This window comes from Esox lucius, chromosome 17 (genome assembly GCF_011004845.1).
Source record: "Esox lucius isolate fEsoLuc1 chromosome 17, fEsoLuc1.pri, whole genome shotgun sequence".
Classification (NCBI taxonomy): Eukaryota; Metazoa; Chordata; class Actinopteri; order Esociformes; family Esocidae; genus Esox; species Esox lucius.
The window spans coordinates 14,836,209-14,856,237 of NC_047585.1; the positions used below are offsets into that span (position 1 = coordinate 14,836,209).

Sequence of the window (20,029 nt, forward strand, 5' to 3'; positions counted from 1 at the left end):
AAGGCTTTAACCTTGCGAATGGTAATGGGAACAGGAATTTGTATGAGGCTGTGAGCGGATAACTGCGGTAAGGCCTGAGGCATTGAAAAACTCTGAATCATCTTGATCCAAGATACTAAAACAAAGGCAAGACGGTGCCATTTCAAAGTGCAGTCTGTCGGTCGGTCTTACGGAGGCCATCACCCTAAACGTCCATCTCAGCAGGCAGACCGAAATCTAATGGGACACTCCCCCAGGGATGCAGCGGCAGAGAACGGGGTCACGGCTGGTTGGCCGATTAGGAACTTAAAATGCTCTCTCTCTCTCTCTCTCTAACGTCGGTGGCTCCAGGCTACATCTAAACAGATTAGATCACTGCCACACATTTCGAAACACGCATAGGGGCTTTGTGTATTTCCCCAACGTTCCTGACCGCTGCGCACCTTATTTAACACACCAGCCTGCGCAGAAGCTAGAGAGGGTTTATTGGCTTCTAAAACAGGCTGCCTGCGCTGACGAAAAACAAAGTCTCAAAGTGAATGACGAGGTGCTCACAGGCCATTGGAGCTGAACAGATACATACAGAAACAAACAATCACACATGCTTGATCTCATTATATTCAATAAAGATCTAGAACTGACAATTACCCAAAACATTTTGATCTAGCTAGATGATAAACAACTATGTCCAACTGTACTGAATCCTATCCGCATAGCTTAGCCAATCCATTTGACCTACTAATGGTTACAAAACCCCCTCAAAGTAGCGTTATACAAGACATGACAGTCTTTACAGTCACTGTGCTCCAGCCTGGGCCATAACTCTGTCAGACAGCAGGGGTTTAACCCAGAGCTCTGAGAGGGAAGCTCACAGTATCTAGCACCGCTATCTGCTTTATGAACCCTGCTGTGTAAATTAGTGTGAAGAGGAACACTAACCTGTCACGCACACGCACGCACGCTGAAAGCTTTTATAGACCTCTGGTGTACGTGTTGAAAAGGACACTTCATTTCATACTGATGACTCATGGGTTATCAGCCGGGATGTTCAAGTGGAAGGAAAGAAAAACACAGTAGTTCGTCTTCATGGCTGCCTTCATCATGAGGGAGGGTTTGTTCACGGCAGACTAAAAAGTATTGATTTCGTCACCTCTCCCACACTCAGGAAGAGGATTCTGGAATCCATAACTGAGACAGCGAATGGAGCAGAGAATCAGTCTGGTGTGTCTCGCTCTCTTTAACACACCCGTCTCTAAGCAACAGAACAACATCAGGTTTTGTAGACGTGTGGTTGCAGGATCGCAACCCTGACTTGCCGGCACTAACAGGGCTACGAGAATTAGCGCTTTTGTGAGGGGAAAAGGCTCATTCTACATCCTCAGTCTCATTTTGACTTGCGTATGATGCTGCGAATTCTTTTGAATTCAGGACACAAATCTGATCCTCGATTATAGAAATCAGAGGAGCTTCGTTTCTGACACGTTGCAACCAAAGTAGGAACAAAAAACTTCTATCCAGTTAGAGGAAATAGTGAAACCATGCAAAGCCCTCCTTCAACAAGCCTGTGAGTTGAGGTTTATTTGAAAACAAACATCCAATAGAAATATTTTTTATAGGCACGTTTCCAGAGCTCCAAGGAGGCCAGATGTAATTGGAGGTGACCTCACGGGGATTAATTCTCAAGTAACATCACCCCTTCCCTAGCTCGACCACCTCATTCACCCGTGAGCGCCGTTACCCCTTCCCTAGCTCGACCACCTCATTCACCCGTGAGCGCCGTTACCCCTTCCCTAGCTCGACCACCTCATTCACCCGTGAGCGCCGTTACCCCTTCCCTAGCTCGACCACCTCATTCACCCGTGAGCGCCGTTACCCCTTCCCTAGCTCGACCACCTCATTCACCCGTGAGCGCCGTTACCCCTTCCCTAGCTCGACCACCTCATTCACCCGTGAGCGCCGTTACCCCTTCCGTAGCTCGACCACCTCATTCACCCGTGAGCGCCGTTACCCCTTCCCTAGCTCGACCACCTCATTCACCCGTGAGCGCCGTTACCCCTTCCCTAGCTCGACCACCTCATTCACCCGTGAGCGCCGTTACCCCTTCCGTAGCTCGACCACCTCATTCACCCGTGAGCGCCGTTACCCCTTCCCTAGCTCGACCACCTCATTCACCCGTGAGCGCCGTTACCCCTTCCGTAGCTCGACCACCTCATTCACCCGTGAGCGCCGTTACCCCTTCCCTAGCTCGACCACCTCATTCACCCGTGAGCGCCGTTACCCCTTCCCTAGCTCGACCACCTCATTCACCCGTGAGCGCCGTTACCCCTTCCCTAGCTCAACCACCTCATTCATCCATGAGCGACATGTGCCAACAGCTCAGATATTTGCTCCAGGCCCGCACCCATGCCTTGCCCTACATGGTCATGCCATTCCACAGACCACGAATATGTGGCTCTGTGGGGTTGGGGAATAGATTATGAATTCACCTATGGAAAGCATACTGATTACACCAGGACAACACTTAACTATAAGCGAGTGTAACAGGGTCACGGGACATTTTTTACAGTTTTAAAAACCATAGTGACTAAATGTCTGTTTCCTAGACTATGGTGATCTCATCGATCAAAACACACGCACAGAGTTACGTTGGAAAATTAGATTACAATCTTCATTCAACGGCAGCTTCGCAGCAAGCCTCTTTTGCGGTGGCTAGGAATAATGAGTCAGGATAGAAGAACACCAAAAAGCATCCCTCCCCTTACAGTCATGGAAACATGGTGCTCATTTCACAAGAACGGCCTCAAAGGAATGACTTGTTGTGAAAGTGATAGCCTGTAATGATTTCCTCAATCTTTCAGTCAGCTGCTCTGTGAGGGTTTTTCTCAAACAATGCACTCATCTTCTCCCTAACTCTGGCCTCCTTTCGTAGGAAATTCTAAGGTAAACAAGGACAGCAGAAAGAGTGAATGTGCAGATTCATTGTGTATTATATTTACATTCTACATCAATGTACAATGAATAAGTCACTAAAATGTACTGTCACTCCCAAACAAGATAATTGCATTGGTAAGAAAAACATTTAAGTGTATTAACACTCACACTACTCCTTTCCATAACAGCAACATGTACATAAGTCAAGGGCAGATTTTCCGGTTGGAGTAAGATCTAACGTCAGCTTAGGGTTCCTGGTTGCTAGCTATTGAGGACCAGTCTAAGTTATTTCATTTCTTTGTAGTATGCGCTGTAATAGACAAGGAAGGAACTGGCAGTTTGTCGTCCTGGTCTCTAGCTGCCATTATCATTTCTTACAGTAAGCGAACTTCGCTCCCTATTGCATACTTATGCTATATTATATATCATCCAGGTAAAAGGCTCTTTCCCAAAATAAACAAAGGAGAAAGGCCCGCCTCACAGAAGGCGATTGGCTGGGAGACCCGTCTAACATACGGCGATTAGCTGGAACGTGATTGCTGGAAAGGAATTGGCTGGAAAGTGGTGTTACGCCCCAAAAATTATAAATGGACATTCCATTGGCATTGAAATTTGTGTGTTGCTAAACAACTCAGAAGGCCTCATCCGCTTAAACCACACGTTTACAGGGGATCAAACTTCAATCATACAGAGAGCATCTTTAATAGATATTTGTAAATAACAGCTGTTTTTATAAGTTATAGGTGATTGTTTTGTTGGTATAATATCAATACATTGTTATCACTACTATTTTTGTTATTCAAAAGGAGTGGACATGCTAATTCCATAAAAAAATGTTTTTTATATTACATTTGTTTGTTTTCCATTTGGACACTTGAAATGAAATGGCGCAAGATTTCTAATGAATAACAACTGTTTCTGAGAAGGAACATCTCTGAATTCCTGGTGCAGTTATAAGTGACCCTCGTGTGTTTCTGGTAATTGAAGCAGATAGGCAGCATGTGCATGTTCTCCTCTGGCTTAGCTCACTCAAGGAAGTGGAGCAGGCTCGCGACATCCATCATGTACATGACTTGCCCTACATTCAAACAGTAACCGCAACCTAAACAAAGGCGCATTATTATAAGTCTGCCTGAAACTCCCTGCTTCAGTGATGGGACTCTCACTCACGGTGAATGAGACAGAAACAGAAGGCGCTACGTCACAATGTTGTCCGCCCCTGCCCACCCTCTGCAGTGCTACATACCGACGTGCCAAATACAGTGCTAAAGACATTAACAAGGAAGCAAACGTTTCACACACCTACTAGGTGAGAACCCATCCGACTTGTCATGTCAACCCTTGATATAAATGAAATAACTGGGTGTATAGTCTTCACAAACGGTTAGCACATACCTCATTACTGCATCCCCGGCCTGTTGATGACTGAAGAGAAGTTCACACGTGTTCCAACAGACTAAATCTGGACCAAAACATACAGTAGGGGTTTATTGCTGGTTCAGATTTGGTCCGGTTCTGGACATTTATGGCTGTTTTCTACACTCCACAACTTTCAAAATTTCCAAGGAGCGAGAACCACTTTGGTTTAATTGGCCGTGTGTGTGTGTGTGTGTGTGTGTGTGTGTGTGTGTGTGTGTGTGTGTGTGTGTGTGTGTGTGTGTGAGAGAGAGAGAGAGACAGATGAGTGAGCGCGCTCTGTGTTGTTCAGCAAGCCAATTGTGTTAGACCCCATTGTCTGGTGCTAATCTTGTTAGAGGGTATGTAATCCAGTAGCGACTGTCGGTCAGCCGGGGGAGTGAGCAGTCACGGCTCATCCCCTGGGACCTCAACCTCCTCGGACTCCTGTGTGAGGATGGATCCGGCAGGGGAGAAGGAATGTCCGGCTCAGAGGGTCGTGCACAATGACGGACCGGGGCCAACGTGGTCGTGTGGCACTAGCCTCGGTTTGCCCAGTCAGCTGGAGGCATGACAATGCTGCTGCTCCGCTATGCACGCTGCAGGAACTGCTCTGAAGAGGCTGCAGAGCTCTGCTGATGCCAGAGGAAAATGAAACCGAGGCTGGGATTTGAGGCACATTTGAGGCTTCCAAAAAACGCTGCGGCCTGACACAGCATTTCTGTAGATGGAGTCGTTTTAATTACATTCCTCCTGACTGCTTACCCCTGAGGCAGTTCGAGACTCAGAGTCCATAAGCAACAAACAGACAACCTAGAAGCTGTTGGCAACCGCTAGTACCAGGCTGCTGAAGGCTCTAATCACCAACCCGATTCCGTCTCAACTCTTTACGATGCGAAATTGTATGTTGATCTCAGATTAACCGCTTTTAACAGCTACTTACAAACCATGAATAAAACACAGATCATATTTTAAAGGATTTGGCTAGTAGTATAACTGTTTACCCCCACATCAACAGGACTGCATTCCAACAGCATTCCAAACAGCATTCCTTCCCTTACACTCATGGAAAACTGTTGCTCATTTTACAAGAACATTCTCATGGGAATGAACTGTTGTGCAAGTGATAGCCTGTAACGATTTCCTTTTCAATCTTTAAACAGTCAGCTGATTTGTGAGGTGCTCTAAAACAACATTTGATGATAAACAAAAACATGTACTTGGTACAATAGACAATTATCCTTGATGAACGTCTGCTATTGAAGTGGAGGAAACCCTTCCACTAGTCAATCAACAAATCTCAATCAATGATCAGTTCCTGGGTCATGGAAGAGGGGACGGAACTTAAAATATAAATAAGAAACATGTATATCAGGTATATTCTGGTACAAACTGTTTTTTGACTGCCCCTTTAGACATATAGTAAGGCAACAAGATGTACGTAAGGCTCTAGACTAACTGGGCAGTATTTGTGCCTTGTTTATGAAGGCTGAAAGCAACAGAAAATGTAGCGTAGTGCAAATTTGCAAAATACATTTGGCATTACATAAAAGCATTAGCAGTGCTCATAAATCTGCTTTTTCTCCTCTCTTCCTGGGGGGAGTGGGTGGGGTGGTAGTAGTGACTCAAAGATTAGTCATGTTCCACCCACCCAAGCAAAAACAATTACGGCGGACACATTCATGTACGAAGAGGACTAAGCTTGGGTCTTCTAGAGAGCACCACTGCTACACGAGATAGGATTCTTCACTGTCTTCAGTAAGAGCTGTAAGGGTAAAAAATAAATATATACCATGTCGCCTTAAAAACTAAGCTTTTAAGGATTATGTAGAACACTCTGACAGTCCACATGCCGGTCATCTCGAACCATGTACATGCAGTATGTGTAAGAGAGATCTCCAGAGAAAATCCTGTCGTTGCTAAAGACTTCAGAGCTAAACGTGGGTTCACCTTCCCCTGGACACGTCGGTGCGCTGCACGGTGCCGTCTCCCTCAGGGGCTAGCGGCCGCTGCTTCCAGCATTTCTACCTCATCCAAACCTCAAGAGCCACACAAAAGCAAACAAAAGAACTTGCACTAGAACTTGTCCGGGCTAGACACTTTAGCTTCCAGTCCATCCTCTTCACATAGGGTCAGTAAGAACAAATGCGAACGAGGCTGTTCAACCCAGCCGAAGGTCACAGCAAAGGGAGAAAGGAAACCTTAAATGTATCTTGACATGCACAAAGATCAGCGCTGAACATTAAAAAACAACAAAACGAGAGGGGCGAAATCTCAACGTTGATTAGTCCCACAAAGGGCCAAGTCCAGGACGGACAACAGGAACCCACTCTGGAAAGAAATGGTTGAAACATGGTCCAGTTCTAAGACGACCGGTTGGGCACGGGCACGCCACTTCCTCCAGCCGGCTTCTGGGAACCACTTTAATATTTACCTTTACAGTTCATTGACAACCCAGTTGGGAACTGAGGGAGCTGCAGTCCACTAAAAGACCGCTTGACACAGTGTGTAACAAACCCGTTAGTCGGACTAGGTGGACGTGATGGATTTCCCTGGTCTACAGACAAGACTACACAAGGCGCCCATCCCAGTGCACCTTGACCGGGGCAGTAAAACACACTGGAGTCACTGAGTAAACAGAGGTATTGCACTCAAAAGGGTCATGGAAACATCGAAGATAGTTGAGAGCAGGTAGGAGCATCCCCTGCCCCCACTCCTGTAGCTCCATTAGAGCGGGCTGCGAGACTTACTGATGTGGAGCAGTAATGAGGACTCCTATCAACGGCATGTCTAATTAAATCATCTGGAGCTAATCGCGGACGCAGGGAGTTAATAGATTATGGCCCGGACTAGCCCTGGCCCACAAACAATGGCCCGTAATCTGGGTCGCTAAATCCCGAGCTAATCAGGAGCAAACAGCTCGGAGCCTCAGGTCTGGTCAGGGGGTCCAAGGCTGTACGCACATGTGCATGCGCACACACACACCATTGTGGACACGCTTCCGTCTGAGGCTGCAGTAAGACAATTAAAGGAGGGCTGTGAAACCACTAATTCAGTCTTCTCCCCTACAGGACCGGCGTTTAATATCTTCTCTTTGTACTGGGATTATGTGGCTGTCACAAATGATAAAATAATCTTCATGTAAAAACGGATTTCGTTCCGGATCTGTACAGCCACAGAGGTGGCAATTTCCCTGCTTATCTGAAGCACACTGACTGGTCTAGACCCAGAGCTGAGAGAGAGAGAGAGCTTCCAGAACCTTAAGCTGTCGAAGATAGGAGACAGCACTTTCCCCTCTGTAGCCTGGCAGACATGACCTGCAAATCCTCCTCCTGATCCTACCTAGGCAGCAGGCCTGACCAAAAAGCCCTCAGGATTGGACGGATTGACAACAGCATAGTGACTAAGGATGTCACACTTTTTTTTGTTTTATAACTTGATTCCAATTCAGTAAGATTCGGCCCCAACAGTTTTCCATTACCAACACATTTGGCAGTATCGACTGTACTGAAGAAATTTCACAGAGTACCAAATCATGTCAAACCTTAGCAAGAAGAACAGAAAGTCACCATGAACATGGCAAACAATTCAACTAGTGAATCTCAATAACCCGCACTAGTTGACATATAACAGCAGTCCAGTGTTAGTTAACATTTTGCTCCATTGAGTCTCTAATACCAAAAAATGGCTAACTGCTACATGAGAGCATAGGGCTTAAAGCAAACGGCCTGAGGTAACAACTAGAAGGGAGCTTAAAACTGCATTTCACTTAACCACAAAAAAAGTATTTTCTGGCTCACTCAACTATGTCTGGTACATAAACATAATCAGGTGAATGTCAGAGCAGTAAAGCATATACGTTAAATCATCAACCCCTGGCTGATTACGCATGTTAATATCACATTCTACTGCCATAGTATTAACTAGATGAAATGGCCAAAACGGGCATGTGCAAAGTACATTTTGTTGGCCTATTTCTTCTAGATATCTTCCAGCTTTTCCAGGGGGCGAGTTGGGCTGCGATGAAACAGACATTCAACCAAATAACCGCCAGTGAAACTGGATGTTTGTCAACCAACTGACAAACATCAGAGGCCAGCCAGGGGTCAAGAGTCCACATCTGAACAGTGAGCGCCCCTCATTCAGGCTCCCGCATGCTAATCCCCTACCAAGTCACCTACCGGCCACCTGCTGCAAGCCAGTGTCCCGGCCCCACCTCCAGTCACTTCCTCATTGCACACAGGGTTACAAAACATGACCAACACGCAGCGGAAGGAAGAGGGGGATGATATGGGCGAGGTAGTCATGTTCCCATGGGAACCGAGAAGTCTAGCCTAATGCGCAGCAGCTGAGCCAGCATCCGACCCGCCCACAGTAAACACACAAAAAGCCCTCTATTCAAAACAGTGCTAACACAACACAGGCAGATGGAAGGTGACTATATAGCACCTTTCAGATTTGTCAGACGATAGCCCATGGTGTAGCAAGGTCTTAATAACGTGAGCACTTTCTAGGTAGGTTTACAAAAAACGGTTTTAAAAAAGAAATGCCTCCCAGTCTTACTTCAGAATGCCCCCAGGAGGCTTCGGAGCTGGCAGCAGTAATAAGTAGGCTATATGCCACTGTGTCGTTCCCGGTTGGAGGATGTTGTCTGTACACGGCTGATAGAACATGACCGCTCTGCCTTTCCCCATGGCTCCGTTTCCGCGTGAACGCAACTGCCCACTCTCCCTGCTACGCCACCCGACTGACCGCAAAGCCGCTCACACTCACTTTTAGTGAGCTTGAGCCATGCAAAAAAATACATCTAACAAACCTGCCCTGGTCTGGAAGCTACCACCTTGAGAATAATCTGTTAAGTAGCTAGAGCCCTGACATTTAATAAAGCCCATAATGCAGGAATGAGGAGGGGATTAAGGAGGGGGTGGAGAGGAGGAGGAAACAGGACCGAGATAGGCCACTGGACAGGTGAGAGCCATGGGTGCCCTTGAAATGGCCTGACTCACAACAGCAGCAATGGCCCTGTGTTTGAAGGGGAGCGTGCAGGTTAGAGAGAGCGCCCTTGGTAACCACAGGCCCCCGCGGCTCATGCTGTTCCCGTACTTCAAATACCACGGTGTTACAGCGGTGTGCTTAACATATACGTTCTGGAGGGATGAAGGGTCACCGGGGGGGGGGGGGGGGTCGGCGCTGACGGACAACTGGAATCAGGTCCTCCCAGGTTGCACTCACTCCTGTAAATGACTCTGAACAAACGGCATCTGCTAAAAAGACTATTTTAGTGAAATGCAGCCAAGTCTGGCTGGACCATTTCCACTATAATGACAAGCAGAGCGGAGAGAGGTCCAGGTCCCTGAGGGCCAATTGAAAAGCAGGCAGAAGCTCCCTCGGGACGCAGACTCTCCCATCCCAGCCCCATTCTGCCCGCGCACGCCACGACAGGTCATGACACATTTAAAAGGTGGACTTAGTGACTCCACTTGGTCTGTACACAGTAGTGGTAAACACGCCGGAAATTAAGCAGATGTCTGCCGGCCAGATAAGCTATGCAGGAGGAGATGCTGAGAACCCCCCCCCCGCCCCACATCGAGCCATCTCTCATTTTGTTTCAGGTGGCACCAACACAACTGACCTAGCCACAGATCTCAGTGATTCTATCAAATTGTCATTTAGAGACAACTCAGCTTGATGTGGAATTCCAAAGACGAGGAGCCACAATGTCCAACCTTCCAAAAATCAATAACCAATTATCCATTGATAAAAGGCATTTCTTGTCTTTCCACAGGCTTAGTGCTGCTCAGAGAAATGCTAGATGCTATCATGAATAGGCACACTGATAAGCAGAGTGCATTAGTTCACTCACAAACTTCAACCCCTGAAGCAAATTACAGACCTGCCAACAAATCCTTCTCTATCCAAACATTGAAAAGCACAGACGTGTGCGTGCGCATCACTGAGCTGAAGAGGACAACACGCTAGCTGCCCATTACAGATTTGACTGCAGCATGGATTCCACATGGTGAAAGGATGACAATCTGCAGGAGCAAAGCTCCGTGACATCGGCAGCAACAACCAACCACCGTGTTGGCCTGCTGGCCCGGCAGCCTGCGGTCGCAGCAGTGGAGTTACATGCCAAGCTAAGGAGATTACCCTCTCTCGGCCCAGAGCAGTAGCTCTCGCCATGTCCCGACCGCCACAGGCCAACCAAAACCCTGGCTGGAGTCATCCGTGGCCAGGCAAACAGTCAACATCACTTATCCCGCTCCACATACAGACCGTGTTATCCTAATTTAAGGAGCTCAGCAAAACCACCCCCCTTTAGAAAAATAAAGTGGCGAGTTGCTGCGTAAACTACAAGGTGACCAAATTGAATGTTCCTACATCCAATGAATGAGCCATTCGGTTAGTGCACGGTGATCCCGAAATGCAGCAGTGGAGAACATACTGCTCCAACTTCAGTGAACTGAAGAGCAGCATTTTAACCCGGGGCAGCCGTGCGGGTGGATGAGTGAGTCAGTCAGTCATGTAGTGCTATTTTCTCCTCCTCCTGGTGGCCTGTTGTACAGCGGAGTGCTCTCAGTCTCTGAATCTCCCTGAGGAGGTTGTCTGTCAGACAGTGTCATTACAGCCACACACAGAACAAGGCGTGTGTGTGTGTGTACAAAATACCCTCCTACCCAGCAACATCTCAATTCGAACTGGCAAACCCCTAAAAATCTATCCAATTTCAAGAGACCTCCGACTTGGCACCTCAAGTGCTTTCTGAACACCACCTACCAAGGTGAACATTGCTTTTAAACACCTTTGCTCGTTACAACATGATACTCTCAGCTCAGCATTGAAGGAACAGAATTTTGACCAGTTTTAGATTAATTCCAAATACATTCTGATAAAAGAAAATGACCAGACACACAGAGTATAGGCCAGGAAATGACAATTGAGGACTAAAAATGGCTATAGTAAATACTAAAGAATCATCTAACATGTAAATATTTTTATGAATATATAATATTTCGGTTCCTTCAGCATTCATGGCTTGTGCTCAAGTGGTGATTGTCAGCTACAAGCATGGAAAGAGATTCCTGTCCTGATCAAATTCCCTGTCCTGGGCACCTCAGAGAGCTCACCAGGAAATGAAGACAATTTTTACAAAACACAACTTGAACACTTGACACAGGAGGGGCCTGTTTGTTTCCGAGTGTGGGCTCAGAGTGCTGTGAATCTGGGCAGCTTCTCAACCTCCTGCCGCCTTACTAAATGTCACAACAGTCCCCCACGGAAGATACTCCGAGGAGAGAAGCTGAAGCGGCCTGAGCAGAGCAGCCATGTTTGAATAATTCATTACGCGTTGGGATTACACGGTCATGACCTTTTTTCATTTTAGGCAGCATGATACAGCCAAATTTTACATCTCGTTTTTGACCGTATGAGATGGTGTCATATGATTTATTTTCATAACAAACCTTCTAAATTTCTACACCACCCTGTGGTGGCAGCACATAAGTGGTTTCAATCAGCCCTTTCCTGTTCTGACTGCATAAAACAATAAAACTTCCACCAATCATACATTTTCTGAACATCTGTTATAATTTCCACACAATGCTAAATAGGGCTGCATGATTAGTAGAACATGTCTAGTTTGGGACAAATACGCAGTTTGGGATAAAATCTAAGTCTCTCCTAACCTCCCATTTTTCCTTGGTGACACAACCCTATCTTCCTCCCTAACTCACTGGAGATATACATTTAAAGATTCAGGTCATCTTTCAAAGGAGGCCCAGCCTGTAGAAGCCTATAGAGGGAGATGTCAAATTTCTGAATGTCAGCCAAGTTCCTTTACTTGTTTGCATGTCTCAACTGTCATTTTTTGGAGCGCAGGGCACATTGCCCAATGGGATCTTGCTAGCTCGTCCTTGACTGATCATCAACTTTCCTAGGTTCTACCCACTTGACTTCACTAGCCTCCCACTGGGAGAGACCGACTGTGGGTGTGCTTGGTTCAGATAGACAAGCCTTTGGTATAATGCATACACAGACTCTCAATCAGTAATTTCAACAATGTTGTGCTGCGTCACAACAATGTTATGCTAATAATCATCTTCTCTTATATGAAATATTAACTACATTTTATTTAAAAGTAATAAAATGTATATTACAAAATTAACAAAAACCCAAACCGTTCGGTTCATCAAGACAGGTGTACGTTAAAATATACTGCCCAGCAAGCTTAGAGGCAGCCTAGATAACTGGATATACAGTTGAGGCTTGTCAGCAACAAGCAGACGAAGTTGAACTAGATAGAAAGGGCATGTGAAATGGCCTACTAAGTCTTTGACTCCGGTACTCAACATTAATATATACCAAAGAGGTCCCCACTCCTCCTGACTCATAGGAGATATAGCCTTGCAACAAGGGAATGGCAAATGCAATAAGGGAGTAGCCAAATGAACATTCGGTGCCTGCAGCCATTCCACAGATAAACCTTGCCTAACACCTGGAAGACAGGAGATGAATGGAGAGGATTATTTTCAAGGGCATATAAATACAAAAATACAAAGCCAGTTCAACAAATTGACAAGTTTAGGCTATATTAAGACATCTCACCAGAGGGATATTTTTGCCCAGCGTGTCAGTTAGCTTCTAGCCTAACAGCCATTCAATAGACTGGACAGGAAGATCTGACAAAAAGCAGCTTGTGATGTTAAACATGAGCACTCAGGTCTGGTGCTTATCAGCCCTGTGTAAGGTGTTGACCAGCCACGGTGTGAACAAAAGGTTCCCATTCAGCAGCATAACAAGTCTGCTCTGGTCTGAGAATCTCTGGACAGAGTGGGTCTCTGGAGCTGCCGTGAGTGTCAACAGATTTAGTACAGAAAACAAAGGTGATCATAATCATTCTGTTAGGCAAACTGCATTGTAAAATGCGAGGCGATATTACAAAGAGTGAAGAGAAGAGAATTGGCTATTATGCCAGAGTTGTAGATTTGGAACTCTAAGGTGGGCAACTTGAATTCAACACACCAGTAACATTTGACTGTGTGCTTACTGGGAGTTAATCAAAGAGAACAGACCTGATGTGATCTTCAACGAAGACATCCCACATAAAATATCTATTTAAAAGTCTCTCATGTCTATGCGTGCAACTTCTAAAATAAACAGATGCATTTCCATAAAATAAGTTTCCCACATTGTTACATCTGAAATTTATTTAGGTATAACCGAAAGCCTACTTAGTGTGTGATAAACTGACAATGTCAACATTAAAAGCGTGTTGGTAATCACATACAATATACAGATTGTGTCATAGAAGAAAAAGAATTAGAGGAATTTCCCATGCAACATCCTCTAAGCTATGCCAAGTAAATATGTAGGATATTGCTTTGGGATGAATAGTGAAATCAAGTGTTGCTTTACCTGCTTTAATTGAGCATAGTTGACTGGAAAACTTTACAAAAGTTATAAATAATAATAATAATAATAATAAATTATATTTACAGTGCTTTTCAGGGACCCAAAGACAATGTATAATAGTGACATGGAACAGAAAACAAAGCACAACAAAATAAATACTATGAGAAAACAACGAAGATTGAGAGTGTGGGATTTGGCGTGGCTATGGGTAGGCGATTTTGAACAGATGAGTCTTGATGCGTTGCTGGAAGATGGGGATAGTCTCAGAGTCACGGATGGTTTTGGGGAGAGAATTCCAGAGACGAGGAGCAACCCTTGAGAATGATTGGTCACCAAAGCCTTTGAGCTTGGACTTGGGGATTATGAGGTGGCCTGCAGTACTGGAACAGAGTTTGTGTGTTGGTTGATATGGAAGAGGAGAGGTAGGCAGTGGCAGTGTTTAGGGCTTTATATGTCAATAGGAGGATATTGTAGTTGATGCATTGGGAGATAGGAAGCCAGTTTAACTCAGAGGATGGGGGTGATGTGCTGCAGGGACTTGGTGTGAGTGAGTAGTCTGGCTGCAGAGTTCTGAACCATTTGGAACTCATGGAGGGATGTAGATATGATGCGGGTAAGTATGGAGATGCAGTAGTCAAGACGAGAGGTTATGAATGCATGTATGTATGTATTAGGGTTTCAGCAGCAGGACGGGAGAGGGCAGGTCTGAGTTCGGTGATGTTGCGAAGATGGAATAATGGAGATTTTACAGTCTGTTTGACATACTGATCAAAGGAGAGTGTAGAGTCCAGAATGACGCCAAGGTTACATGCGGGGGGGGGGGGGGGGGTGGAGAAACAGTGTCATCGATTTCTTTGTGTGCAAAAAATTCTAAACAAGTTTCCCCCGGAGACGGATCTTGGAGCCGTAACTAAGTAGCCTAGAACATGTAACTTCGCTTGCCAGCGGTGGGCAGCAGCCGATCATAAAAGGCATGTCTGGCACACTGTACCACTGTTCCTACCCTACAATCTTTCCTATAGCAAAATGGGCGAAAGTTTAAACGTCAACTCCTGGGACTGAAACACAAGTGCACATGCCCACAGGCACCTAGCGATGAGTAAACCAAGGGAAAGGCCCAAAAGCAGTCAGACAAGCTCTATAGCTAGCAACCAGGGACCGCAAACTAACATCAGCAAGGATAAGAATAATGTCAAACTTCGAGTTTTATTGAACAGGTAATTCTATTTTTCATATTATTTGCGACTTCATTCTATATCAGGCATTGGAGCGGAACCGCTTTCGGACCGGCGAGTAATTGCAAAATGCTGTAATTTCTTTACTGAAAAAATCCAACCTAGTGCCTGCTTTAACTACAGTGGCAACGGGCAAAGTTTATAATATTGCAATAAATTTAAATAAAGGTTCTTTTTGCATGTCTTTTTCCGGTGCACTGGAATCATACCGAACCGTGACCTCTGTGTACCGTCACACCCCTAGGTACTATACTACGCTTGAGAGATAATAGTATTTGTTGGTAAACAAAAGGGTGTTCCGCATAGCTATAATGGCAAGGCGTACGTATAGCTAACAGCTTGTCTGATGTGAATTAACAAGTTATAAATCCTGTTAAGTACAATCGTCAAGAAATTTCACTTTTGAAAAAGTTTGTCTGGTTTACATGCCCTGCAGAGAGACCGCACTCATCAAGGATGTAAACAACATCAGGGTAAAGCTGCACGCTGAAAAGCACTCCATCCTTTTACTACTGGATATAAGAGCAGATTTTGATACTAACGATCATAACACTCTCCTTAACAGGCTATTAAATGGGGTTAGCGTCTGAGGGTTTAGTATTGAACTGGTTCAGGACTTAGCTGACTGGCCAAAACTTTTTGTATTACTGGGTGTCCATGCCTCAAAGAAAAGAAAATCTTATCTGGGGTCAAAAAGAGGTTAGATTTTGGTGCCTATACTGTTGAATTTGTATATGGTAACTGCTTATCAACATCATTAGAAAGCAAGGTATTCACTTTCAAAGCTATGCAGATGTTACAAAACTGTATAGTTGTGCTCATATGTTTGCATACCCTGGCAGAAATTGCAACATTTTGGCATTGATTATGAAAATGACTGATCATGCAAAAAAAACTTATATTTAAGGATAGTGATCATATGAAGCCATTTATTATCACAGTTGTTTTGGCTTCTTTTGAAATCATAAAGATAACAGAAATCACCCAAATGGCCCTGATCAAAAAAGTTTACATTCCCTTGAATGTTTGGCCTTGTTACAGACACTCAAGGTGACACACAGGTGAAAATGGCAATTAAATGGTCAATTTCCCACACCTGTGGCTTTTTTTGTTCTTGTTGCAATAAGTGTGTATAAACAGTCAATGAGTTTGTTAGCTCTCACATGGATGATGCACTGAACAGCTGCGTGCCTTCTTATGGATTCAATATTGAATGTTCAGATATCAGTCCGGCTTTCGGCCTGGATATAGTACTATTAGAGCTTCTACTCTAGTTGTAAATGACATTGCTCAAACACAGGACGGGGGTTCATGTTGTGTGGCTATGTTTAGATCTTTCGAAGGTCTTTGATAGTCGATCATTCATCCTGTTGAAGAAACTGGCCTCCATTGGTCTTGTTAGGAATGCTCGCTCATGACTTGGTAACTGAGTGATAGAACCCAGGCCATTGTAACAGATGCTATAAGGTTACGTCCTGGTTGTTCAAAAGGGAGTTCCTCAAGGTTGGATTTTGGGACCTCTGTTGTTTACACTCTATATAAATGAAATTTGTACCACTCTGAGAAATTGTAAATATCATTCCTATGCTGATGACAATAACATATGATACTGGCAAATCCCATGCTCAGGCTTTTACTCATCTTGATTATGGTGATCTATTTTACATGCATGCATCAGTTTCAGTGTTGAGGTCCTTGGATGCAGTCTTTCATGCAGCTCTTCATTTTATAACGGGTGCAAAGTTTCATACGCATCACTGTATTCTGTACTCTTTGGTTGGATGGGACTTCTTAGCTTCCAGGAGGGCCAGACACTGGCTGACGTTTGTCTATAAGACTAATGCACAACCTACCAAATTCTCTCACTAAATTAACCTGGATTATTGGCGGTTATAACACACGCTCATGGAATAAAAAGATATCCAAAGCCTTGAAAATGCCAGTCAGAACTGTTCAATCACTTACTAAGAAGTGGAACATTTGGGGATTTCTTGATACCAAGCCAAGGTCAGGTAGACCAAGAAAGCTTTCAGACAAAACTGCCAGAAGAATTGGTCAGAATACAAAGAAAAAGCCACAGGTAACCTCAGGAGAAAAATACAGGCTGCTCTGGAAAAAGACAGTGTGGTTGTTTCAAAGAGCACAATACGACGATATTTGAACAGAAATGTGCTTCATGGTTGCCAGAAAAAAGCCTTTACTGCGCCAATGCGACAAAAAAGCCCGACAACACCCTGACGCGCCTCACAGCCTTTGGCACACTAATTTGGAGTGACGTGACCAAAATAGATATTTATGGTCTCAACCATAAGCGCTGTTTGGAGAATGGACAACAAGGCCTCTAGGGAACAGAATACCATCCCCACTGCGAAGCATGATGGCGGCTCACTGATGTTTTGGGGGGGGGGCATGAGCTCTAAAGGCACAGGGAATCTTGTGAAAATGTAAGGCAAGATGAACGCAGCATGTTGTGAGAAATGACTGGCAGACAATTTGCATTCTTCGGTACGAAAGCTGCGCATGGGACCCTTGGACTTTCCAGCACAACAAAGACCCTAAGCACAAGTTGACCCACCAGTGGTTACAGCAAAAAAAAGGCGAAGGTTCTGGAGCGGCCATTACAGACTCCTGACCTTAATATCATCGAGCCACTCCGGGAAGATCTCAAACGTGCTGTTCATGCAAGACGACCAAAGACTTTGCATGACCTGGACGCATTTTGCCAAGATGAATGGGCAGCTATACCACCTGCAAGAATTCAGGGCCTCATAGACAACTATTGCAAAATAATGTTTTCTTTACAAATGGCACATGTATTAGCAATTCTCCAAGGGTATGCAAACTTTTGAGCACAACTGTATATCTCTGTATCCCCTGATGATTATAACCCTACTGGAACTAAACAAAAATTAGGTTGTGGTTATGGGTGCCAAGATCTTAAGAGAGAAACTGACAACACAAATCCATGCTGGTTAGACCTAGAATCAACACACCAAGCTACAAATCTGGGTGTATTCTTTGACTCTGACCTCAGTTTTGAGGTCAATATCAAAAATGCAATGAAGTCTGCCTTTTATCATTTAAGAAACATTGCAAATGGTAGTTTGCTCAAGTCAGGTCAAAACTGAGAGACTCGTGTTTTAATCACTAGTTGGCTTGACTATTGTAATTCCTTTCTGTCTGGTCTTACCCAAAAAAAACATCAGCAAACTGCAATTAATTCAAAATGCAGCAGCACAAGTTGTAACAAAGACCAAAAGGACAGAACCCATACACTGTATTTGAAAGTCCCTGCATTGGCTGCGAGTTACTTACAAATGTCTGATAAGTTTTTTAGATGTGTCTGGTCAGTCACTCAGATCTTCTGGCCCTAGCCTTTTAATTGTCCTTATATTCAGAACCAAAATGTTTAGTGAGGCCTCTTTCAGCCATTGTGTCTTAAACTTTGGAACCTGCCTGAAGTTCTACATAATAAAATCCAAAATATCACTTTAAGACATATTTTTAGCATTGCTTCTTATGTGTTTTAAGTGATCTACCAGTTTTATTTTTGTTAAAAAAAAAAATTCAACTACTGTCTCTTGGCACTCAATTCTTACAAGATGTAAGAATCAGCCAAATTATGAGTAAAAATTCAGGACAACTGAATCTTATTCATATTCATTGGCAAGCCATGCAATTGGGTCAGTGGTAAAGTGCCTGGTGGGATTTCATTGAGTACGATTCAACATAGAAAATCCCTCAATAAGAAAATATCATATAGCCATATTTCTATCCATCTGTTTACCAAAAGGCAGAGGCGCTGTGTGTTCATTCACTAATCCACCGCTGGTCCTTTATTCTTTAGAAGAAAACAATTAGTTGTCAAAAAAATTACTGACATTGGATTTTCTTCTCTGTTCTTTTTTATCAATTGAAGTTAAAAACAATAAATCAACAAGTACCCCTTATTACTGATTTATAGTCACAGGAAATTCCAAAAGGCTTTCATTTTCTAACTGACAAGCGTGAAATAATCAAGCATTAAAACAGATACATTAGTTATCTGAGTTAAAACAGAGTATAAATTAAAACAGAGTATAAACAGATACGTTAGTTACACAACCATGGGTTGATTGGACCTTGCAAGTGGTAGAAATGTGCTCTACAATAGTTGTGTTTTATGATCGTTGCACAGTGAAAATTGATTTCGTTGTAAACACAACCTCTCTCTCAGAGTAGGACTAACGCTGTAACCACTTAATTCTGAACCCATCGGCGTCCCTACTGGAGAACCAGTCAAACTGACCTGTATCTCCTCGTAGGCCTCGTCGATAGTGGTGACCTGGTGCTGCTCGTGTAAGGCCGGCTCATCACAGAAGAAGCACACCAGGCTTTTGTCGCTGAGGCAGAACAGCTTGACCTTCTCGTGGTCTTTGCAGGGATAGGAGCTCCTCTGGGCATTAAGGATTGCGTCCAGCGGAAAGGCAGAGTAGCGCTCAACGATGTTGGACAGCTTGAGGCTCGGGGAGAGAAGAGGGTCTGGGAAGGTCCTCCTGCACTCAGGACAGTCTCGTGCGCCATGGGGCTCCTGTCTGCTCCAGTGCTCTGTGATGCACTTTCGGCAGAAATAGTGCTCACAGCCAAAACTGACAGGGTCCTGGTAGATGCTCAGGCAGATGGAACACAATAGCTCATCCTTCAGACAGCAAGCCATTTGGAAACACAGAGGTTGGACTGCATTTAATTGCACACTGGTTGGGAGCTTTTTAATACAGGACTGGCCAGAGAGAGATCTTCAGGTTTTGGATCTTGGCTGGCAGTTAACTGAAAACCACTTCAGAATTTTGGGCACTCTTCTTAGAAATTACTGCGAGGGGAAGGGGGACAGCCATGTCAAAAATACAGTCAAATCTATCAGATACCACTACCGAGCAAGCAGTCCATATAAGACAATAGCAGACATAAGCAGTATACAGTCAATTACCCCGCTAAGGGCTGTTGCTGAGTGCCAGGATAAAACCCTTGACAATAGTATATTGGGCATAAATCACACACCCCCGACGGTAGCTTAAAGCTATAATGAACCGGTTACCAAC

General features: G+C 44.6%; 1 protein-coding gene across 2 annotated transcripts in view; it reads right to left on the bottom strand.

The window, feature by feature from the left end:
• The window catches only part of trim62.1 (tripartite motif containing 62, tandem duplicate 1), a 42,511-nt gene that overhangs the window by 21,599 nt on the left and 883 nt on the right, over positions 1 to 20,029 (bottom strand). For both annotated transcript variants that reach the window (XM_029113925.2, XM_029113924.2), the window contains exon 2: positions 19,240 to 19,800. In XM_029113925.2, the coding sequence (XP_028969758.2) occupies positions 19,240 to 19,647 (408 nt within the window). In that variant the 5' untranslated portion in view covers positions 19,648 to 19,800. The remainder of the gene's footprint in view (positions 1 to 19,239; positions 19,801 to 20,029) is intronic.